The sequence below is a fragment of the Cotesia typhae genome, unplaced genomic scaffold (genome assembly GCF_013202065.1).
Source record: "Cotesia typhae breed Kobodo isofemale line unplaced genomic scaffold, CoteBio_Ctyphae contig_33, whole genome shotgun sequence".
In the NCBI taxonomy this organism is placed as follows: Eukaryota; Metazoa; Arthropoda; class Insecta; order Hymenoptera; family Braconidae; genus Cotesia; species Cotesia typhae.
The window spans coordinates 3,825,595-3,850,791 of record NW_027423741.1 but is presented as its reverse complement, the minus strand read 5'-3'; the positions used below and the strand labels follow the sequence as shown (position 1 = coordinate 3,850,791).

Here is a 25,197-nt window from a genome sequence, read left to right as displayed (position 1 = left end):
TTATCAATTTACTTGATAGCCATAGTTGCTATTTACATAATATTACATAAATATATGTGTATGATATATACAATAATATATGAGGCGGGAAAGTAGATCTCGTGAGTTAAGTGCGCATCTTGGACTCACTCTTTGTATTTCAATTTCAGTTACAGATGTAACAAGTCTTTACTTATTATATTAACTTAATATTACTTGTACACAATGTTTGTGTATTTAATGATACATGCAGCGTGTATACATATGATATGATACATTGTATTGTATGATGGATCGAGAAAAACTCTTGTGGAGTGTACTGTAGATAGATGAACATGCATGTGGGTAATCGTAGCCACTGTACGAGCACATACTATCTCTGTACATATTTTTATTATAAAACACTACAGCATAAAAGCGATGCGAGTTCGAGCCTGCTAGATTCTTTCGGTTCTCTTCTTCTTTCTTGTTCTTGCGAGCTCGATCCCGATCGCGCGGGGGCGGTTATTTTAATAGACGGCAGCAGTATCGTTCAGCGGGAAATTTTGAATATTTTGTTTTTTCAAGCAGGAAGTTTATAAAAATAAAAAAAAAAAATTTAGTAGAAGGTAGAAGGATTAATTTACTGAATACAGTAGCTGCTTTATCAAATAAAGCGTCGTGGAGGTACACCAGTTAAACATAACATTAGAGGCTGTAATTCATGACATAAATTAATCTTGTGTGGTTTTATAATATAACGGGCTCAAGGTAGACAAAAAAAAATGATGTAACATGTTATATACACAATAATATCATAAACGGGAATAGAACGCTGAAAGCATGTACGCTTTCGCTTTTACAGCTAATGCCCATTACTGTTTACTACTTGTAAACTAAAACTAAATAGACGCAAGTGATATCGATGTACCTGTTTCATATTTATAAGTTTAACTATAACTATAACTAATAGAACCTGTTTTGTATCATTTTATCAAACGTGAGCTAAAATAATTTAATTTTCAGGGTCAACTGTTGGCGGACTGGTTTTCCTTTCTGTAACTTGAAAACAGTATTACTTTTGATGGAGAATGGACACTGGGATAAATACAAAAATCAGTGAATAATCTTTTGTTGGTGAGCTTTAAAGAGAACCCAGAAGTGATTGTGGAACTTCTGTGGGAATTAATGAGAACGGAAGTGCAAATGGTGGCGGCATAATCTTAACCCACAGAAATCTCAAGATTTACTTTTATTTTACCAAGTAAGTAAGTACCAAAAAATACCACAGAACCAGATGCACTGGTTTCATTTTACTTTTAAAAAATAAATCCAGTAACAAGATCTCTCTACTTTACTCGGTATTAAATTGAACAATTAAATATTATTTAGATATTTTTAAGCAGTAAAATGTAAACAGAATTGTCCGAAGTCTCTAGTCTGGAGTGACCTTCGTTGACCCTGAGGTAGAGATCTTGAAAAAAAAATATGTTGATGTTACGAAATGTTTAGAGTTTTTAAGATAGGACGATTATGAGTTTAAGTGTAGACAGACGGTGAACTGAGTATGAGATGAAAAAAGAATAAGTAAAGAAGATTATAACGACATATGTGTATCTGGTTGTGTTTAGTTGTAGTATGTAGTATATATAGTATATAATGATATAGTAATGTCACAGGCATTACTACACGTATCGTAGTAAACTGGGTCGTACGCACACAACTTGAAACCTCCAACGCGATTAAAATTTTCTTCGTAGTATCTTTCATATTAAACTCTTCTCTTTTCTAACAAAAATTCATTACATTGTAACATAAACTCACATGTTTGTTACGCACATTAATTTAGGAGGAAAAATACCGGGCCTTTTTTTGTTTGAAAAACCGTTAATTCTGTGAGGTCGTGACGAAACATTATAATCTAGGATTTGGGCCCGGTTTTGGAATATGTTTACGGAAGTAATTACATGAGGTTTCCTGTTTAAATGAAATCAGATGTGATACATGTTATTTTAAAAATTTTGTTTATATATATTTATTAAAAATGAATCTCAATTGCACTATTTTTGTTAAACAAATATTTTTTTAAGATTTACACTTGATTTTTATAAAATATCACGAGTTTACTTTAAATACTCTGTAAATAAAATTGCAAGGGACTAGAGTACCAATTATTTATAAAAAATTCTTGCAATTGGTTTATAGAGTACTCATTAATTATCAATTTAATTAATTTAAAACTTAGCTTCAGGTGATATTAAATTTAGAGCGTTGATAAATAATGGAATTTGAAAGAAAAAAAACAGTAATACATAATATCAGTCTGTTAGTAAGTTAATGATTATTGTTGTCTATTTTTTCTTCTTGTAAATTATCTCTGGTGTTATTGTGGGAATTTCCTAACGCTGGTGGATTCCGATCTGAAAATTCTTCGTCTATTTTTACCCATTCCCATTGACCGTTTAACGGTTCATCTTTTTCGAAATCGAAATTCCATCGTTCTTTAGCCTACAGAATAAATTTATTATAATTAATAAAATAATATTATCGAAATCAACATAGCTTAGAGCATAAAAAATAAATACGTACCTCAAAACGTGTTTCTTCAATTAATCTATTAGCTAAGTTGTCATCGTTACCTTGAGTAGTCTTTTCTTCTTCATTATTTTCTCGATTATCATCAGCATCAGTAAATAATCTCCTTCTTACGTTTTGTAATTTAGTCTTATCAGTATTCTTATTGCATTTGTCCCCGTCCATTGCCAGTTAAGCCACGTAATTCAATACTTCTAAACATAAGTCAAACGCAACAAATAAATTAAAAATAATGTAACATAATGACAGACGATGTAATAATGTTTATATAAATATTATAGATAAAATAGCATCGAAGTGGATTATTATCAAGGCTGTGACCAGCAACAGAGCACACTTGCGTTGTGTGTGTAAACATTACGCTGGTACGTGCCATATCAGACAGTACGACGCCAAAGTCAAGTATAAAAAAAATAGGCAGCACATATACAACGTGTATAATACACACATGTCAAGACAAAGACAACGGGTTCTATTTATTTAATTTGGAGCTAGCTGTTCTCATAACCGTTTAACGGATGTTTCATTTATTATTACGAAAAATGTACATACAGTATTTAACTCTTCATTTAAATAATTATCTTTACTAATATAATGTAAAATTTTCAAAAATCACGTCGCGATAATTATTCTAAAATACCATAATTATCATTCAATTTTCATACAATCCAAGTACTTGTAATTGATCAATCAATTTTTTTTTACCAAAACATATGTACCTACTTTATTTTCTTCGAGCCGGTTCTTTGTACAATAAGTATTGAGACATTTAAAAAATTAAAAAATAATATAAATAACTCACTTTTTTAAGTACTCATCCAGTATTTGCGAATAATTGAGGTCGCGGATGATTCATCAGATGCACTTGGCCACGTAGTCGCGTTATTAAACGCGAACAGAACTATAACTTTGAGTTACAAGCTACTGGTTCTGGTTCAGTCGGCTAACCAAAGTCCGGTATTATTTTTTAGAAGCGCGACATTGGTAAAAGCGAATCAATAATTTAATAAACGCGAGGGTGAGCAACAACCCCTGTATGAATTTTAGGACGCCTGCGCAACCGAGGTTGTCAGTACTGTTTTCGGTCACTACTGCGTATGCGTCATCCTTTCGGCATTTAAATTTGTATTATCAATTGGTCATACTCTGCATATAAATTTTTTGCAATTTAAATTTTAACTTTTAACAAACATGCTGGTTAATTAAACGAACGTTTTACTGATAATTTAAATCCCTTATATGAAAATTTCACAGCTTAGTTTCTTGTTACAGATTTCCAGTCAATGAATGAGTCATCGTGGTCAACAAACTATTTATTTATAATTTTATCAGCGACGATACATTTTAAAATGTTTGTTATGCTGGATAGACGTAGAGATAGCTGTGGTATTTCCGTTGGAGGCTGAAGTACGACTGACAAGGTAAGAGTTTATACTTGACTAGTGTACAGTAACTTGCATGGTTGCAAATGCAGCCTAGTAACACGACTAGCCTAGATCCAGGCACCGACTGACTGCAATACTCTTTCACGACTTTAATAGTATTTGTATCAGTATTAGTATTAGTACTGGTATTAGTGAGTATGCATTGTACAACGTACATGCATACTTTTATTTATTCAGTAGAGAAATGATCGAGTTATACTCCATGCATAGTCACTGGTATCATGTACCGTTAACATCCTGTCTCATTACATTATCGTACTCTGGTGCATGCTTTTTATGCTCAGGTTCTCAGCCGACTATTTTTAAAAATTATTTTTCAACTTTAAGCTTCCACTTTATGTACGTCTCATTTTTTCTTTTTTTATTCGTTACATATATATATTTTTATTTTTATTCTTAAACGCTGTGTTTAAAAAATAAAGTTTAAGTTGAGGTTAAAAGATTTTTTTATTTTGCTAAAGCCGATCTCGAGTTGCGTACATTCAAGTAAACTCGAAAATTTTCATATGCATGCGAGTTGTATAGACGCGATACGATGGGATGAACGACCGCGTAATAAGATTCTCGACTAACGGCTACTCCCGTATGCACCAAAGGATGAATCTTGTGGACGGATCCGGTTGTTGTTGAATACAACGCATAGAAAAAATCAAAATATTACATGCAGGCTTTTATTTTGAAATTACGAAAGATTTTTATCCTCAAATTTAGATTTTTACTTACATGACTCTTGTTTAATTCATAATCTTGGAAATTTTTTTTATTATTGTTGGTTTGTCCAAAAGTCCAATTTGATAAAGTTGTAAAAATTTAATTTGATTATCGATATAAAAAATGATTATCTTCGACTAACTTCAGCATAATCACAAATTTTTTATTTAAAGTTTCATGTTGAATTAAAAAAATGTTTTTTTGAGTTAATTAAAAAAATTATAATATTTTTCTTAATAACATTTTTTTATAAAGTCAATCACTGCTCACCTGAGCGTAGTGAGAAGTACGACATAAAGAAATTCTCACAGAGCGTATACACCGCATCCACAACGTGTTGTGGTGTATTATATGTTGCAGTACGTTTATAAATATACCACAAGTCATTTGTTGATGGATACTTTGTATCTTTGTAATAAATTTGACACCAATAATCATAATAACGATACTGATATCTGAAAAATTAATTCATAAAAAAATTTTGTCAATTTTCTTAAATTTAATTGCTCAAAAAAATTTTTTTTAATTTATTTTATCAATTATATTCAATACACAATAACGATAAGTAATAATAAATTATAACCAATTATAATAATACTTGAAGATGATAGTTTTTTATCCACTTGGCAACGGAAATATACGTGAGAATCCTTGACCGCAAAGCGCAGTCTCTTCATAGTATCGTTAACCGAGCGTAGCTTGCGTGTTTACAATGAGACTTCAAATCGCTTGTTTCCTATTTATAAACATTTTTTATCAATCACATCCACAGGCGAATAAACTAATCACTGTCAAATGAGCCACAAAAATAATTGAAAAAATTTATTACCAAGCCACGAGCCGAAATAATTAAAAATTAATTAAGATTTTATGATTAAATTGATCTTAATTATTTATTTATTTTTTTTAATTTTATTTTTAACACTAGTTAGCTATCGGTCATTGACGTTTGATTTTTTTTATTCGACAGATAAATAGAGGAAATAAATATAATTTCTTAATGAATTATTTCACAAGGGTAATAATAAGCACATTAATTCTCGCGCTTTACTTCTCTAATTGCAAGCAAGTATTCTATTATTACAATGCAACATACTCGGGGGAAAAACATACGTGTAAGGACAGCCATAAATATTAAACTTGTAAATTTATATTTATACATATGTCTATATAAACATAAATATAAATACAAGATGCAATTATTCATATACCTTCGACGAGAGTGTAATGCACGTTCTGCAGTGTGTTAAATTACAAAGAACATTAGTACTGTCTTTTAACTTGAATTTATTTATAAATATTCAAAGATAAATATTTCATGGTTTAAATCATTAAAACTTCATTTGACAATGAGAAAAAATATTATTTGATTTTTTAATAGAAAGTTCTCTTGAAAAAAATTTTAATTTAAAAAAGGGAAATAAATTTACACAATTTTAATAAAAATTAGAGAATTTTTTTTATTAATCAATTCTTGAAAATTCTAGTAAAATTTTACTTGTAAATACTTTAAACAAATAAATAATTTTTTTCGTTGTAATAATCTGAAGAACAGATCAAAAACTCACAATCCACCCTCCGACTTAAAATTGTGTTTTCCTAAAAAAAAAAAAAAAAAAAAAAATACTATAATTATAGAAGGAAAATAACAACTCAAGTTAAAAAAAAAAAATAAAAAACGGAAATTCAGCTTTGATTGAGTAGGTTAAAAATCAGGGTGATTAAACGACTGTCAAGTGCATGAGGAATTTAGTGAATGAACGGTTTATTCATTTGCTCCTCCACAAACCGTGACGATGAAAAAATTAATATAAGTCGTATCTACTACACGTGTATAAATGCACTCTGATGGTTGATGGCATTTTAAAACTCTTCCTCGTCTTTAGTATACTAATGCGTAATGTAATATAATGTAATGTATAATATATAATAAGAGACGTGGACGTGGACATGTGGTTAGTGAATCTGGGGCCAACTGTTCCTTCCTGCTACTTCACCAACCTTGAAATATATTCTCAAGGAAATCTCAACGTACATATTTATCATTTATCACACCGCCAATAAACATCATCTATCAGTCCAAAAAAAATTCATAAAAAACTATTTAATCTTACCAATTTAATCTATCAATTATCGGGGCATTGGCTCCTAAATTTATTCACAATTATATTATTATATTCTCTGATCCAATCAGGCGGATAGTTGGTTATTTTTTTTGCTAAAAATTTCAATGGGCTTCGTTAAGATTTAAAATTTTCAATTATTTTTAATTGTGTTTACATTTATCATTCCCCTATACTCGGTGTTGGTTCAAAAAAAGTGGCTCACCCTCCGACAGTTCCTTGACTCGGGCACTTCCCGTCGCACGCCAAAAGTCAAGGGATGTTTTTTTTGAGTATACATGCAGTTACCAAAAAAGACAGGAAAGAAAATGATATCTCGGTGTCAACTAATACTAACGACTCTCACCACGCGCTCCTCGTGTCAAGGGCCGAATATTTTTCACATATGTTTATATTAATTCTGTCACTATTCACTATCCTTCAAGATTTATATCGTATCCTAATTAAATTTTATTTATTCTATGGTAGAAACAAATGTTTATCTTGAATTTTGAAGGTTTTACATCTTTTATGGAGAGTAATTTAACGAATTTCCAAAATTTTATGTATCCTAAATTACTTTCAAGTGTTTTGGGAAATTATTTGGGGTCCGATGGTTTAGAATTGAAGAGGCGGGAGAGAAAATGGAGGTAAAAAAAATTTTTGTCAAAATTTTCTAACGTGTTAATGATCCTTGATGACTTGACAGTGATTTATTATTTACCTAATGGATGTTTTCATTTTACTGGTTGACATTTGTGAGGTTAACCGTTTTTCTGTCAAAATATGAATGTATTTAAATTTTTAATCTCCAAAATGTTTACATTCATATCATCATTTTTTATGGACTATTTTTAATTATAAAAAAGAATAATTACCGTGAATTCAATGGAAGCATTGATAGATGATATTTTTTATAATTTTGCAAAAGAAATATTGAACCTCATACATTTGATGTGATGTTGCCCGGGGTCAGTACGCGAACGAGAATACAGTGGACCGTTTTATATTTGAGCAATTGAATTAAATTACTAAAACACATTTAATTTAATCTTATTTATTAAATACATCGCTTTAATTAATCTTAGTAAACTATACTCGCATTTTATACTTGCCGTATAAATTCCGCGAATGAAGGGAAAAAGCGAGCGTCAATTGCGACCGCGGTGTTGACAGTAAATATTTTCGAGCTCGTATAGTTACGATATTTAACATTATTTACAGCAGAGAAAAATAACACAAGGGGAACGAAAGGTCAAAATAAAAAAGTAAATTGCGGTAAATTTCTTGTTGAACTCTCAAGGTAATATTTAACTGATGGCAGTAAAGAGATCGGGTACGGAGGGAATATGGGAATCGCAAAGGGAAAAGAACTAAATAAAATAAAATAAAATAAAGAGCAAAAAGGAAAAGAAATTTGTGAAGAAATGCTTTCTGAGAAAAATGATCTCTGCAGGCGTTTACTGCACGAGTTCTGTCGTTTCATGAGCCAATACAAGTGCATTGTATAGCAAGAGCATTTTACCGCTCTCGTGATGATGAAAATTACTCAGCGGGCTTTAGAAACCTTCTCCAGGGTTTTGTGACCTCGAGGATATATCGCTCTGGGCATCATACCAACAAATGACCAAATCATCCGGCTAAAAGTACTCTGCCTGATTATATACGTCTGTATCTCGGCTGTGTTATTTTGAATATGTTTATGTTTTCATTTATTTATACCTGCTGAAAGGAACTATCCCGTACATGTATACATGTGTATCTATATGTATGTATACAGGGTTGAATTTGCTTCAATAAAAATAAATTAATACTTTTAAAAGTTTATGCTTTGTTACAAAATACTCTAGTGAGCAGAGCCTCCAGCTCCGGTTTAAAATCTTGCATTACGCTAAATCTACGACCCTACACTAGTATAGTTATAACCATGCTCTTAGAGGCGATAAAACTTTATTGTCTACTGTGTAGAAACAATTATGCATAAACATAACGTTTACTTCGTTCCACTTATGTTAATTTTGGTATTAAATTAAAGAAAAAGTTTAAAAATTTAATTCAATGATTTATTTATAGTACTTTCACTTCAAAGATACCTTTTCGGCGGGGAAAGTTCAAGGGAACGAAAAAGAATCGAGGGTTTCAGATTCATTAATTTTTTTCTCGTGAGAAGTTTTATACAATCGTTTAAATTGCTGATCTACCTCAGTCGAATGTATATTATTTTGTTGAAAAACTTTTAGTATTGATGTTAAATTTTTTGGTTGAAGAAGTATCAATTTATTTTGGATGAATAAGAAATTTCCAAAAAATGAATTAACGAATCGACTCTTTTAATTAAGATTATTAAATAATATATTTAACAAAGTTATAAATAATTTAAAAATAAAACCTAAACTGGACGAGTTACACAAGTAACAAAATCTGAGAGGATGCTTGTGGAAAAGCAACTTCCGTTTGTGGTACTCGCGGAAGTCAGTCTGGCAAAAGGATCCTCGTGATGTAATACACACCGATATATATATATATATATATATATATATATATATATATATATATATATATATATATATCCACAAAATATCTTTACACACGTAAACTCGTATGTAGTCTGTCGCGAAAAGAAACCGCGTGTATCCCGTCGCAAATGCGGGCTCATTCATGACCAGGGTCGAGGCTCATGGCTCAAACAATAGATCCTCGAGAATATAAGTTTATGGCTTTAAATTTCATGCTTACAGAAATTTGAGCGAAATTATACCAAACTGTAAGCTACAACAATGCATGCACAGTGCTAAGAGTCTCTTACGACACTTACATTTTACATTTATAATAATAATAGCAATAGAATAGAAAACAAAACAGTTATTGTAAGACTTTAATTATTTACACAATGGCTATTGTCATTAACAGAAAATTCCCGCTCAGTCACGATTTACTTTAATCATTTTTTTCTCGGTTTATCTCGAAATTATTTTTACATTTCTATGATCAATTTTTTTTATCAAGAACAAATTTAATTCATTCTAATGAAAAATAATATCCTTCAAATTGGATTCTTGGGTAAAAAAAAAAAATTTACGGTCAATGAGGTCAATTCAAACCTGTCGGCAGGAAAAAAGAAACAAATTAGAAATTGAACAGCCTTCTGTTTTTAAAAAAAATAAAAAAAAAAAAACGGGACTATTTTTAAATTGCTCCAAAAGGTCAAAGTTAGCCTATTAAATAGTAATTTTAATCAATCAATTTTTCTTACCAATTTTCAGAAAAGGATAGATGTTGAATGATGATCACTAATTTTTTAAAAATTCAGAGTACAATAAAAAATAAAAAAAACACTTGCACTGTACTAGATAAAATAAAACTCCGAGATCGCAATATCTATTGTGAAGCCCGGACCTGTCTAACACTTTCCGCGTGGTCTCTGATTTTATATTGAATACTTTGATATAATCTAAGGCATTATGCGCAAGTCAGTTCGCGCAACGTTTTGATTGCAATACACTAGTTTATGCCCCACTGATAAATCGTCGTGAAATCGACACGTACTTGCTAATTAATTTTCTCGACAGTTTTGTTTTTTTATCCGGCTTACTATTATAGTATTACCTTATAATTCTTCTGTTTTGTCAATTCTTTTCTCACCGATGAATCATGCACGTTCTTTCTAATAATTTATTTATGCAAATTTTTATTGTATCATCGCCATAAGACTGCTATCTATATTAATTTGTTATCTGACTATAGTTAAATGACTTCATGGAAGAAATATTTTACCTAATTAAAATTAACAAAAAAATAAGTCAAGTGTTGATACCATTTGATTGTTCTATTTCGAAACACAGTGAAAAGATATTTTAAAAACTGTTTTTTTTTTTTTTTTTTTTTTTAAATTGTAATTTTTCACAATACTTTAAATAATTAATCTGATGTTTTTGAAATGGGACAGTCGTATCAATAATATTAACTTGAGTCATCAGGTCATTATTATTTGATATTCTTATTAATTTTTAATATAATTGTTGTAAATTTTAAACATTTTGACATGTTTGACAAATTTCAATTCTAAAAAATGAAAACAAAGTTAAATTTGAGCAAATTTTTTGCAGAATTGTTTAATCAATGCATTTGGTGCATGTGGTTAAAATAAATACAGATGAAGAAAGTTATTTATGGAAGTGCCAGACGACTTGAGAAAAGACTTAAGTATAAGCATAAGATTTAACAGGGAACTCACCCTCTACTCTGCTCTTCCTTCTTATCCTCTTCCTCATACTCTTCTTTTTTCAAAAGTTTATCTTCATTTCGCTCTCGGTTTATAGTTTTTACTTTTTCATTTTATTTTTTATTTTTTATTATTCTATTAATTTTATTTTACTTCAGTACTTGTGTATACATATAGCATAAAGCCGTAGCAAATTTAAATGGCCTGCATCTGACATCCAGGAGAGCAGCCGCGTGCAGAGAATTCTATTTCCGTAATAATATAAGACAAAGAAATACTGCGAGCCAGTAACGGGGGTTGAAAAAAATAATATTTATTGCCTTCAATATTTAACGTCAAATTTTATTTAATGCCGCTGACTTGGAACTTTTTTAAAAACTTCATTTATTCATTTTATTTTTATTCTAAACAATAATATTTTTTTTTTATTAGGTATTATTATTACGGTAATTTAATCGATAAAAAAATAATATAAATTTGCTTCAATTAAATATTTGACTTGATATTTAAATTCGCTAAACAATTGGTCGATAAGATTTTACATTAAAGTCATAAAGATAACCCGTGTGTATTTAATTAATTACGTCAATATTATAATTATAATTATAAACACATTTATTCAATAACTTTAAGTAAATAAATAAGCAAGAATATGCAAATGCATTTTATTTATACGGAAATAGGTATTTACTTTTTCGTGGTATTTGTCTTTTTGACCCTTGACTAAATTTTTTTATTATGGTCGTTTCTATTTTTGAACATTGTTTTACTTTACTAAGAATTGTATATATAATATAATAATAAAAATAATGACAATAATGGTTGAAGTAGTCGAGATAATCTATCAATATAGTTATCAATTTGTCGGCAGTAAATATGTATATTATGAACAAACCTTAGTCATCACATCACATCACATAAAATTAATCCATAAGTGGGAGACTCCTAAAAAATTCGTTTATGTCTCTAGCTACTTTGTTATCTTAACAGCACTCAGTTTGGAAGACGCTCTGGGTCGTATAGACCAAATATAATGTCAGTTTTAAAACTGGCATATCATCAAATGACCACTCAAAAACTCGTAATAGCCTTATAAATTATAAACATGCATTTGTATATAAAACATTTCCGCAAGATTCTCTTTTTTTGTCATTCAAATTAAGCGGTTGTTCAGTCCTTATCAAGCCGTCATAATGGTTCTCGTTTGTCACGTTCCTTCAGTATACTAAATAAAACACAAATAAAAATAAAATGAAAATTCTTCTTAATGATTATGAATTATAAGTCAAGGGTTAAAAGTGAGAGAGTACTATTAAAAAATAAAAACAAGTTTTTTTTTTTTATATTTCTGAGATAAATTTTTATTTAAATTTTTGAATTAAAAATTAAAGAATTGGTTTTTTTTTTCTAATAATGAAATGAATGCTTATTTTTTAAAACATTTATTAGGAAAAATGAAATAAAGCAAGCATAGTTCGTTCTTTATTAACGCTGGAAGTGATTTCACGGTTGAGAGAAATCCCTTGTATTTGTGAGTATCCAAGTTTTCGCAGACAGGATTTAGGCGAGGCATCCGCTCATTCGATAATCGTTAACTTGCGTCAAAGTCCTTTAAACGTTTACGTTTCTTGCATTATCCTGTCTTGTCAATTGTCAGTAAAATTGGCTTCTGAGAATAAAATTATTAAATGTAATTTTATACTTGGAAGACATTACGACAAAATTATTTCAAAGTAGATAAAAAAAAAATTTTTATAATAATGTCAAATTATTTTATTAATTTATTTTAAAAATTTATTCTAGCGCTGAGCAATAAGAGCAGCCGGATGTGCAGAGCACCCGTGAGAGCAAAGAGAAAGGATGACACAAATCACCGTACCTACTAACAACCTCCAGGGAAGAGGATTCGTCCCGAATTACAGCAAGTTAAAGAGAACGATACTTTTTGCGGTGGTCTTGGGTCTTGGTCCAACGATCAGCTTTACATCGTGCATTCAGGTTCGTGAGACAGTTCACTTTTGGTAAGTACATCCTTATATATTATATACATATATGTGTTCATTCTTCCCAAAAATACATTCAACCCTTTTTCTTCATCATCTTCATACACCTTCTTAGTTTTATCCTCCTTAGACTCGGGCTTGTATGGCACAAAAGCCTTAAGTCCAGTCATCAGATAGCATAACACCAAAAGTCTTCTGATGCGAAACATATACATATATAGATAATAAGATCCCGCGGTTGAAATTCAATCGGGCATAACCTACACACCCCAGATACCCTGTTACAGAAATCAATCCAATCCAAATCTCACCACCAAATTGTGGTTTTGTAATTCCTCTTTTTTACTAAAATTTATCCTTAAAAATATTTCTATTAATTTTTTTTTTTTTTTTTTTTTAACATTATATTGCTTTGAAATATTTTGTATCGCATCTAAATTAGAACAATTCAAAATCCCTTTAATTATTATTACTGTAATATTTTATAATAGCTGGTATAAAATTTTTTATTTGTACCTTCAAGATGAACATCATGCTTACTGTAATTTTCACACCAAATGATTTACACCCCAAAGGTGCCGTAAATTTTTTACAGCGTATGTAGCTTTTAATTTTTGAATCAAGTAACCGCAGAATAAGCTGCTGTCTGCCAGCACATTATATTATATGGCCTTTTTTTTTAGTTGCCTGCAAAAACTATTGTGCCAGCTCGTAAGAATAATTACAATATTAAGGAGAACCCAGTGAAGTTGTTATTAATTAACAGCTAAAAAAATTATAAAAAATAGTAGTAAAGTTTAAATAACTTTGAATAATTCTAAGCAAAAGAATCAAACTATTGTTGTCACTAGACTCTTCTTAAGACTCCGGCTCTCGGCATGAGGTCTTATGATATATTACTGTGTATATATAGTATATTACAACTCGTTAGACTTAGATAAAATATCGTTAACCATCAAAGGTGCTTCGGTAGCCCACATCCGAGATTAAAAAAATTTATATCAGCTACTTTACTACTACAATCAGCAGCTTAATTATACAGAGTATTAAAGACTTAGTCTTAAAGTATAATTTATAGTTGAAGGTGATTATTATTATTATTATGATAATAATTGTTATTATTATTGTAAGTAAAAAGATCGAGATGAGATGAGATGAAATATTTGTTCGACGAGTTTATTAGACTAACTGATAGGGTTATTGTGTTATTGTGTTAGTAAAGCCGGCTTGCTCATGTTTTCGTACTCAGTGTCCCTGCTACCTGTATTCCGCCTCGTTATTTATTACACAGCAGCCAGTAGCAACTGAATTACGACTCACAGTTTCTCTTTCTTTATTTACTTTTTTTACATGTCAAATTCTTTTTCTTCGCTCTGGGCGTATTTGTATGTTACATCCAGGAGTTTTCGCTTCGTTTTATTCCTCCTATACCGTCCTCGCCGTCGTTATTATACACATATATTAATATTATAATACTTCGAGTCAACCGGGATTATGCTCGTGATAAATGATCACTAAATGATAATTACTGCCTAATATCCACGATAAATTTTACACTCGTACAATAACCAGCGTATACTGTATATAGTAACTAAAAATGATCAAAAAAAATTTTTTTAAAACTATTCGTACATCATTTTTTAAACTCTAAATTGACTTACAAATGAACTTGATTTGAGAAAAGGAATTTTGAACTAAGAAAATTGTTTAAAAATTCTTTCTTTTAAATCAAGTTATTTTTTTTTAAAGCACGCGTTGCTAAAGTAATTAAATTTAAATAAATTCTTTGTAATTGTTTACTCTCATAGTCGATTGATATTTTTTTTTTTTAATAAAAAATTAAAAAATTAATATTAAAAAAAAATTTTTTATGGAAGAATTTACATTTTCTTAAATTATTCTATTTTTTTGATGAACTAAAAAAAATATATGATTGTTAAAAAAAAATTCTTGATATTATTTTTATGAACTGAAATATTATAGACCGCGAAACTAAACAATAATAAAATTTTTTTATCAGCGTATCATAATAATTAATAGAAACTGCATGAGGTTATTTACAGGCAGATTCACTTTTTTTGATAATATTTAAATTAGATGCATAAATTTTATTCCAACGTCACAATTATTGTCACACTCACGCGGTGAATAAATAAATAATGGTGATAAAAAAAATTTAAACGTGTGACAAGATACACAGAAGACGCTCAACTTGAAGAAAAGAAGTATACAAATGTGTGTATACATTGAAATATATTTTTAGAAACCACTCGAGTTAGTGTGTTGTGCGTTTGCAACTCTTGAAGAATAATAAGACACGAACTGCAAAGAGCGGAGAGCGAAGAGTATAATATAATAAAAATATAAGCATAAAAAGTACAAAAGTACAAAAGCAAAAGTAAAAAGATAAAAAATGAACTATATTAAATTTGTTAGACATGATATCAGGCAGCGAAGCTAAAGCTGAAGGTGTCCATCGAGTTGTATCCATGCAAACAAACTTTTGGAACGGCAAATAGTGATACACTACCACAAAATGCCACATAACTGTCGACTGATCAATAAATCATTTTGTTCTCACTACACGAACTCTCGTAAATAACTCGCTAAACAATACCCGTCAGAGTAAAACAATAATATATTTCTTGATGTCTATGTGACAGTTTAAAGAAACTCGCTATCAGACTGAAATAGGCTCCATTAATTTGGTATGCTAAGTTAAATACTTTATGGCCAAATTCCTTATAAAAATAACTATAAATTTAAAGACCGGAGTTCAATAAATTTTTAGCTTCTTTTGGTGCAAGAATTTAATAATTCTAAATTTATTTAGAATTCTCATTTTTATTGTTTAATGTAAATTAATTTTGAATGAACAAGTTTATTTCGTGTTGAAGGTTAATTACTCGCAAGGAATATGCGGTTATTAACAAATAAAATATTTATTATTAGTTAATAAAATTTTTTACAACAAAATTAACAATTCTATAACGGTTTTGTTATTGAAATTTTATTATGAAATCCTGAAAAGATTTATTGCAAATAGAATTTGGTAGTAAATATAATTTTATTCTGAATAATAACATAAAAATTGGAATTACTAATGATTTTTGTGGTAACACTGTGAAAAATCGCTTAGAATTTTTAATCCGCATTCACTGTAGCTGGAACATCCGGAAGCTTTGATCCGGTCTGGATTTAGTACATAATTTTAGAATAAGAAAAGAGTCTTTACAAATCTATTATACAATTTTACTAAATGGCGATCTATAAAAAATTTCAATCGCATTCAAATACTTATTACTTATTAAGCACCAAATTTATGTTTCCTCAATTGAAATTAAAATATTTCAAAAAGTTTTACGAAACCAACAATCCCTATAATTTTTAGAATGGTAACAATTATTATAATAATAAATAGAATTACCGGTATTTAAAATAAATCATTTTTAATTTTTGATAATTTTATAAATATTTCTTCAAAATATCCACGATTCTATTGATTAAATAGTTATAATTATTACTTAGCCCAATTTCCAAAAAATGTAACTAAATTTTAACTCACTTGGCGATAAAAATGTCTAATTTAAAAAAAAAATTCCTTCAAAAAAATAAAATAATTATTCAAATTTATTCAAACAAAACTATCCAGTCGTTGATTGAATTAATATTTGTAAAATAAATTGATCGTGAGCATCACAGGTAGTTAATGTAAAAAATTTTATTATTATTGGTTGGTAGCTGAAGTATCATCATAAAATTAGCTTAAATTATTTTATTATTTTATTGAAATTACCAGCAGTAAGACATAAGTATGATATAGGTGGGATATTCCACGCATCAGCTGCTTCTTTTTCCATCCTATAATCGCTTGTGGTGCATCGTAACGTAATTAACCATATACGTATATAATACCACACCGCTGGCAGAGCACCCCCATGTCTAATTTCGGTCGCAATCGAGCCAACTATACATCTGTAGCATATTTACGCGATCGGGGGCGGCAACGTTTGTGATGAAAACGGCAACTTACTTAAATAAAAAAAATACCATGTATGTATATAGACCCCCATGGAGTGTCGATTGTATCCAGGTGGTTCAGTACGTTACAAATGCCATCCTCATTCTAATCGACTTCCATTGAAGTATTATGTAGTCGTTGTCTCTATACTGTCTCAGCTGCCGTCTAATTTTCGAAAACTACGCGCATAGTATGTATAATAATATTACGCCGGGATTACACCGTGGCAAGCGCGTGCCGTCGATTTCGCGTGTACGTGTGGCGACATAAGTTACAGCTCGTTGCTCACACGAGTGCTAATGTGTGTGATATCATCAACGATAACAATCCCACTCTATTTTATCGCGGTATATATCTATATAGATTTTTAAAACTAAATGTTGAATAATTGCTTACTGTACTGTATATTTACTGGCTTTTTAATTTTTACATGCGCGTTTTGGTCAAAGAAATATTATATTCAAATCTTTATTAATTCAAATTATGCTCAATATTAATCAATTAAAAATATTTATTTGAATAATTAAATAATTATTATGAATTTAGTTTTGATTGAGATAAATTTACATTAATTCTAAACTTAAAATTAAATAACAATAATAATACGAGTCAATAAATTTTTTTTTACATTTATTCAATATTTAAAGAAATTTTATATAAAATGTAGAGAAAATTAATGACTAGATTGGGCAATAAATTCTACAAGAAAAAAAAAATAAAAATATTAATAGTTATACACAATAGCCGACATCGAGAAAATCTTAGATATTTCTCAACACTTAATAAGTTGATAATTATTAATTGATCGGTTAATTAGTCTTTGGAGGCGCTGTATTGTTGTTCCGTTAAAGAATCAACTTTTTTCAGGCTTCTGACGGATTTAATGAGACAATAATTTTAATTTATAATAAGAATAAATTTAACAGAAAATAGATAATACATTATAGAAATAGAGCAGTCTCTGATTATTTTAAAAAATCCATTTAAACCTCCACTAATCACAATAATTATTTACACCTTATGTGAACTAATATAATCATAAGTATGCACAAAACATATTTGTCAATAAACTATTTGATTAGGTCGAATTACATTACAGTAATTATATATATTTATAAAGACATAGAGATAGAAATAAATATATATTATGTTAAGGAAGTTATTTTTCACGTAAAATAAAATGAAAAATTCCGGATCACGTTAATTGACGATTAATACCACCGCAACAAAGTTGCTATCGTTAATTATTCTCTGATGCTTATCGTTAGTATTAAATAGTAACTATAATTATTATAATCAAATAAAAATCTTAATCTTGATTGCGAGGCTAATTTGTTGTCTTCTGAGGCTCTTGTTTCTTTATCACCTGGTTCGGGTCCACTGAAGATACTAGTGATTTTTTAGTTACGTCACAGCTTTTTCGTGATCTCCAGTAATCTGTAATAGAAAAAAAAAAAATTTATTCGTAATTTATATTAAAATTAAAATCAAATTTTATAAATTAATTCCGAATTTCACAAGTTCAGATATGAATAACGTTATTAATAAATAACAAGATTTATTGAAGATTTTAAAAGAATTTAAATTGATAGAAAAAAAAATTTCCATTACAATAAAATCTAAATGCAGACTGTAACCAAAAGCCAGGTCGATCTTTGGTACAAAGTCCCTTTATCCTTCATCAGAATCGTACCCTTGTTGGTCAGGTATGGCACCTGAGTCTTTTCCTATATACTACCCTCCAGACTTTACTTGTGTATAAATATATAAAATAGTATGTGTGTACTCTAGTGTATTGAGGACAATTCCCTCTACTTTGCTCGCAAGGGGCCCGGTAGGTTACTCTTCACTCCAGGCGAGACGCGACCCCGGTTTTGCTCGCCAGACGACAGGTGAGAAAGTTCAATCCGCCTACACAATTCTCGTTTCTTTTATTCTATTTGTACGGAGCTAAACTGAGCACATAAAATATAAAGGAGCGCAAAAAATCATAAACATTCAAAAGTACCTGAGGGTACGATATATGAATGTAAATATGAATATGTATGTGTTTATTTATATATTATGTGTGTAAGAGTAGTTTTAACCATATGTCTCCAGAAAGTGATTTCTTATTTAATGCTTATGGTTTGGACTCTCACCCCCCGTGCGCGTACCAAATTACCTTGTTTATAATATTAGTTTTTAAAAGTTAAATATTTTTCTGGCATGCGGTTAAGTAACGATATCTCCTCTAGGGATTCACATCTGTTTCAGCTGCATTTAATGCTATAACCGCAGACTTTCCAACGATCATTTCTTATTATCCTTTTCTCCCTGTGCAAATCTTTGGATTTACTTTCTTCATAGAGTTCAAGCTTTGTATTATTTTTTTTTTATTCAAATTTTGATGTTCAAGACTTTTTTTTTTTTTCATCATTCTAATTTATTTTGTTTAGAAATTTTAAAAAGTTCAAGTTTGAAAAATTTTTTTCACATGTTAGATATTTCATAAAACCAAAAAGTTTTTCAATAAAAAACTTGATGAATATCTGGCAGAATCCGAAAATCAAAAAGAACCTTTAGAAAAAATACTTGATAATTTATAAAGAAAAAAAAAATAAACGTCAAAGATGTATCACAAGATAAAAAAATAATCTTAAATTTGAAGAATGATCTCAAACAAGTACCCAGCATCTGATTTTTGACATAAGAAGTGCATCCTAACAAAGAAAGAAAAGAAAAGATGGTACATAAAGAAAGACTTGAATAAAATTTATCTGCCCGGATTATAAATGACGGTTAAGAAAATTTTCATGACTTGGTCGTTAAATTGAAATGAATTGAGAGACGCATAACGCAACAAAGAAGCCCCTGCATACTATAATAATAATTTTATCAATAAAATAAAATGGTTGCGGATAAAATAAAAAAAATCAGGACTAGAGCAAACGACTTTTCTTTTTTCTTTTCTACGTAACTTGTCCGATGCAGCAATGTAAAATAGCAGCACGAGGAGCATCATCAACAACAACAACAACAACAACAACAACAACAACATCAACAACAATAACAAATTCTCCTCGAACTGGAGGCAGTTTAAAAACCAGTAAAGTCTTATTCTCTACTCGAGTTTTTCTCCGGGGCATAGTTTTTTCTCCCCTGTTTCTTCTTACGATTGAATGGCAGGAGCTGGATTTTACGACCCCGTACCTGAACAGATCGGGAACAAATACTGAGACGATGCATCGGTAGATTTTTTCTCACTTTTTAGAACCGACAACGTAAGAATAACGTATATAGGTATTTATTATTATGAAAGAATATCTCTTAGAAGTGAAGGACAAAGAAACGTGTTGTCGGTGGAGAAGAACCAAGAGTCTTCCGGATGAATCGTTGCGGTCGATGACCGTTCATGAAGCTCGACTTGCATTATTCTCTTTACTTACATTATATTATATTATATATTACTCTAGTTGCCCTGCAGCAACTAAATTTTAGCCGCTGGCTCTTTCTTTCTCCAGTTAAAATTTTTATTCATTTTTTCTCCAGTGAATCCGTAGCAAAACGTGTAATTTAATTTGTATGTTCAGCGATAATTGAAACAATTAGCAGGGTAATAAATGAATGCGATTTTTTCTCCGCATCTTAACAATGACTCAACACTTGAGAGTAAAAAATCAAAAGCTTCTCTTTACCATAATTACTTTTTAATGGTGAGAATTTAAAAATGCAAATAGATGTTATCCCTCTGGATTGCATTAGCAGTAGACAAAAGGAAATGTCAATACCCATCAAGGTAACCCCTTTCAGGAGGAATTACCAAGAAGGCTGACCATTAGTTCTCCCTCGTACGCTTTAATTTTAATAATGGAAATAGTGTAGTTTAATAAGTTACGAGCGGCCTTTCCGAGGACGGGGACACTTTCTTGATGGCTGCCTCCTGAGAATCGCATTCAGCATAACTGCCGAGCTATTGCGTGTAACAGACTTAATTGTGGGAAAAATACACATATCAGTTGTACATATAAATACATACATACAATAATAATCATTATAACAATAACAACACTCGTAAAAAGTTAAATGAAGACCCTTAGCATGATTTTATGGAGTTTAAAACAGGTGTCGCAAAAGGGCTAGCTCTGTATCGGTTCGCTGGTTTTTTCCGGGGATTCCCCTGGTCATAATCTTATATATTTCAACAAACATCTATATCTGCTGTGTATTTTATCCTTCTACCCCAATAATAAAGATGTTGATGTGAAGACGCATACTTCCGGCTGATAAATCTGATGCAATTTTTCAAATTTATAATTTCACAATCAGTCAAAATTTTTATAAAAAAAAAAAAAAACATTGACTCGATGGTAAAATTTTTCTCTTAAATTTCTAAAAAAAATCTCAAGATCTCTTCGAATCAATTTTCACTGCTATCTAATTTTTTCCATTAACTATGAGCAGTAAAAGGCTCAACTCCCTTAATATAACTAAAGATTCGCCGTATTATCTTGTATTAACAGCAGGTATAAAGTAAAATATAAGGGCAGCGCAAAGAAAATATACCCCGAACTTTGAGACCGGTACCTCCGAAATATTTGGAGACTCGCTATTTTGTAAAACAAAATTCTCTTTAGCATTTACAAACACGACCCTTTTCTGTATTTACCAGCGATTATTAACGATAAGAAATATAAGATATGATCACGAGAGACACGTTGAGATACAACACCATTCTCACGATTTATTTAACGAAAGACAAGGCCATTTACTACTACAATGTATAACGAACATATATGTATATCTTTTGTTGGGCCTTACAGTTGCTGTTGCTATGTAAGAAAGAATTTATTAAGTAATGACGACAAGGATTATTATACATATATCTATAGATATGTACGTATATATGGAATTGTGATGGTTTTATGGGGCTTTGTAAGGTTTAAAAAAAACGTCCTATCGAGTCTCTTCTCTTCTCTTGGTCACGGATGAGTTAAGAAGGATTCGAAGAACGCGATCTCTAATTCCGAGCGATGTAAAAAATGTAGTAGTGTATATATGATTCACCCGAGTCCTTTCAGGATTTCTTATTTCTTTTTTTTATGTTATATATTGTATTAATACATACTACGTCGGTTCGGATGTGTTAAAAAAAATTTACGTGTGATTATATATGTGAGAGTTGAGTGTACGGATAAAAAACTAGGTGGTAAGGCCGTGGCTCATGACTCATATGACCCAACTCTGATTCACCGGCACGGTAACAAGTCTAGACTCGGCCTCTTTAGTCCTCCCGAATTCTTTTTTAATTTTTGACTCATATGTGCTCAATATGCTGTGTAGTATTTATTAATTTTTTTTTTTTAATATTGAGCGATAGTATTTTTATTTATAGTTTATAGTGTATTAATGCAAGACAGCCAATTTTAAAATTCAAACGCTATCTGTCCGATCTTATGGCCATAAATATAAGCAGAAGACGTGTCGTGCTTTTCTAGTTATACTGCGCACTTAACGATTATGGAGTGAAGATAGATATAGTGGTATAAGGGATATCTGGATGTATAATATTATAGCCGAATAAAAAACATCATATTATATTGTAGAATTATATAAGTTGGTTGATATCGAGAATAAAAATGATTCGTAGTCGAGTCGAGGCGTAAAACTAGAAGCCGAGTGGATGTGGAAGATCGAGAATAATAATGCTAAGGATCCTAGATATGTGTATAGTAAGAATGATGGACAAAGAGCCCATACATTTTGAGATTCAGAAGAGAATATAATATAATGTAAAGAGAAGAAGAAAGTAAATAAGAAACGAGTTTAGGCCACGCGCCTTTGCGCATCTTTCTATCGGAGTTGTCAATTTTAAGCGCTTTTTTGCTGGTTTTATAAAATATTATCGGGGAAATTCGGAGTTAATTGGATCAATTATTTGTATTTTTTAGTTTTTAATAAATTTAATTTTTTTTTTTAAATTCTAGAAATCGATATTGAAATATTTTATTTTAAAAAACAAAAAATTTTGAAATTTACTTTAGAAGTGTTAAATTTTCGATTAATATTAAAAAATAATTGATTATAGTAAAATTTCGAAGAACTTTAAATAATTTTTTATGTTATTAAAATTCACAAAAAAAGAAATTTTTTTATGACATACTTTAATCATATTAATTAATTTATTTTTTAAAAACTAAAAAATTATCCTGACAAAAAATTTTTTTAACACCCTTATATTAATTTATTTAAAAAAAAAACTTTTAAGCGTCTCATATTCAAGAATAATATTATATATTTTTATTATCATCATTAAATAAAATTTTTATAAACAAATTCCACCAACACACAGGTCTTATCTAAAAAGTATTGAACCAAAATTAATTGACAAAATTACACCAAACAACCGAACTAAAAATACGTTCAAACAGCTATTTTTAGCAAGTGTAATAATAACTAAAAAACTAACAGGCGTATCGACGCTCGGCGCGTCTAGTTTTCCCGCCAAAAGTAACAACGTGGCACATGGTGACGCTTATGAATACCGCGGATTTTTCCACATCCACGCCGCCCAATCTTAAAACTTTTTTGCTTCTGTTATCGAGCCAATTAATATTTTTATTCGGCAAAAGCAATCATAATTAATTTATTCACCACCATTGCAAAATATCGGAGCAAAAAAAAAAAAATAAAGTAAATGCTAATTGATATCACACAAGTGAAAGATATCCATTCGCTGGCAATTGTATCAATATTAATATTAACATTAATTAAAAAAAAAAATAATAATTTACCGTGAATACATGTTTGTCTGGAGTAAGGCGAGCTCCGATTTTTTCTTGGTGACCGCTCGAATTTTCTCTGAACATTTTCCTTGTCCTCCTGACAAGGATCGATGCCCCATCTCCGCTCAAACTTGCTCCTCTCCATATCAAGACTCTCCTGAAGAAGCTCCACCGAGTCCTTAGGATTCGGAGATCCGAACAAGCAGCGTGGGACGTGTGATTGCATCCTTGAGGTCAGCATGTTCCCGAATTGCAATTCGCGGCAAAATGGTGCGGCCAACATATCACTTACTTTCACCGTGATAAATAGTGAATTATCAATTAATAATAAATTTATATTTATATTTTTATTATTAACATTAATATTACAAAACTTTATTTTAAATTTTAAATATTAATAAAATTTAAAACGAACAACTCGGATGAAACTTTAACAGAAACTTAAACAAAACTTGGACTTGAACAAAAATTAATAAAATTTTTTAGAAATAGAAATAGATAAAACTTGGATTATCTTCACCCGAAGACAGTCCGACTCGATCTGGCTGATGGCGTTCTACGACGGTTAAGACCAAGTACGCTCCAAACCACGAGGTCGTCCCCACTTTGTTCTTCATCAAGTTTGAATTCTATTGGAGCGCTGAAAGTTGCGCAGTAAAATTGGCGGGAACGCTGACCAACGTTGTTAATCATACAGTATGTATAGACTGTACATATATGTACAGTATAAACATAAGCACAGACATTTTCGGAGTGGAGCACAGGTATATATCATTTTGTTGGAAGGGGAAGACTATGCCCGGGACCAGAGAAGGAAGGTTTGATGTAAATTCAAAGGCGTCGAGAATGATGAACAGCAAAATGAAATGTAAAAAGCCTCTTGTATGTGGTCTCTCGATGAATGTGTTTGTGAAGAGCTGGAGGGTATGAACGGACGAAGGGAGGGAAGAAGCTACGCTTGTAGTGAATTTATTATAATTCACTAATACCAATTCTACATACACTTTGTACTAGGATAACGAGTAGAGTAGAATAAAAAATTCGAGTAAGATGGAAAAAGATGCATGTCTTTGCTTGTGAAACTTCTCCCATCGTTATTAATGTGGTGAATGGTGGGTAGTAGTTACACTTCTCGGGTCGCCTTCTTTCTTCACTTTTTACTTGGCTTCTCTGCCCCAATGCAGTGTAATGCTAAGTAAAGAGCTCCTTGCACCCCAAGATAGGAAAAGGAATAAATATAAACGATTATTCAGTGTATGTTACATTAGTCACTTGAATAAAGGCTCAACGGTTTCGTTTCTTGTATATGATGTATTATGTATGTATATTATATATATAGGCTTGGAGAAAATTTTCCACTACTAAATCATAAGACG

General features: G+C 30.3%; 3 protein-coding genes across 5 annotated transcripts in view; 1 reads left to right on the top strand and 2 right to left on the bottom strand.

Annotated features, from left to right (window-relative positions):
- Window positions 1-1,985: 1,985 nt before the first annotated feature.
- Window positions 1,986-10,413, bottom strand: LOC141526182 (uncharacterized). 3 transcript variants are annotated; one of them, XM_074241020.1, is made up of 3 exons: window positions 10,065-10,413; window positions 2,548-2,747; window positions 1,986-2,466 (listed from the first exon to the last, which is right to left on the bottom strand). In XM_074241020.1, the coding sequence occupies exons 2-3, from the start codon at window positions 2,716-2,718 to the stop codon at window positions 2,293-2,295; spliced, it is 345 nt and encodes a 114-aa protein (XP_074097121.1). In that variant the 5' UTR covers window positions 2,719-2,747; window positions 10,065-10,413; the 3' UTR covers window positions 1,986-2,292. The 3 variants fall into 3 exon arrangements, with proteins under 3 accessions (XP_074097121.1, XP_074097122.1, XP_074097120.1); XM_074241021.1 differs by lacking the exon at window positions 10,065-10,413 and adding an exon at window positions 3,356-3,483 and having other exon boundaries at window positions 2,548-2,744; XM_074241019.1 differs by lacking the exon at window positions 10,065-10,413 and adding an exon at window positions 3,356-3,496 and having other exon boundaries at window positions 1,987-2,466.
- The window catches only part of LOC141526177 (uncharacterized), an 83,275-nt gene continuing 61,933 nt past the window's right edge, over window positions 3,856-25,197 (top strand). Inside the window, exons 1-2 of the mRNA XM_074241013.1 lie at window positions 3,856-3,974; window positions 12,837-13,054. The gene's annotated coding sequence lies outside the window, so the exon portion shown is untranslated. The remainder of the gene's footprint in view (window positions 3,975-12,836; window positions 13,055-25,197) is intronic.
- On the bottom strand, window positions 17,671-24,382 carry LOC141526079 (uncharacterized). Its single transcript, XM_074240838.1, has 2 exons — window positions 23,831-24,382; window positions 17,671-18,494 (listed from the first exon to the last, which is right to left on the bottom strand). Exons 1-2 carry the CDS (start codon window positions 24,102-24,104, stop codon window positions 18,385-18,387), a joined length of 384 nt encoding a protein of 127 aa, XP_074096939.1. The 5' UTR covers window positions 24,105-24,382; the 3' UTR covers window positions 17,671-18,384.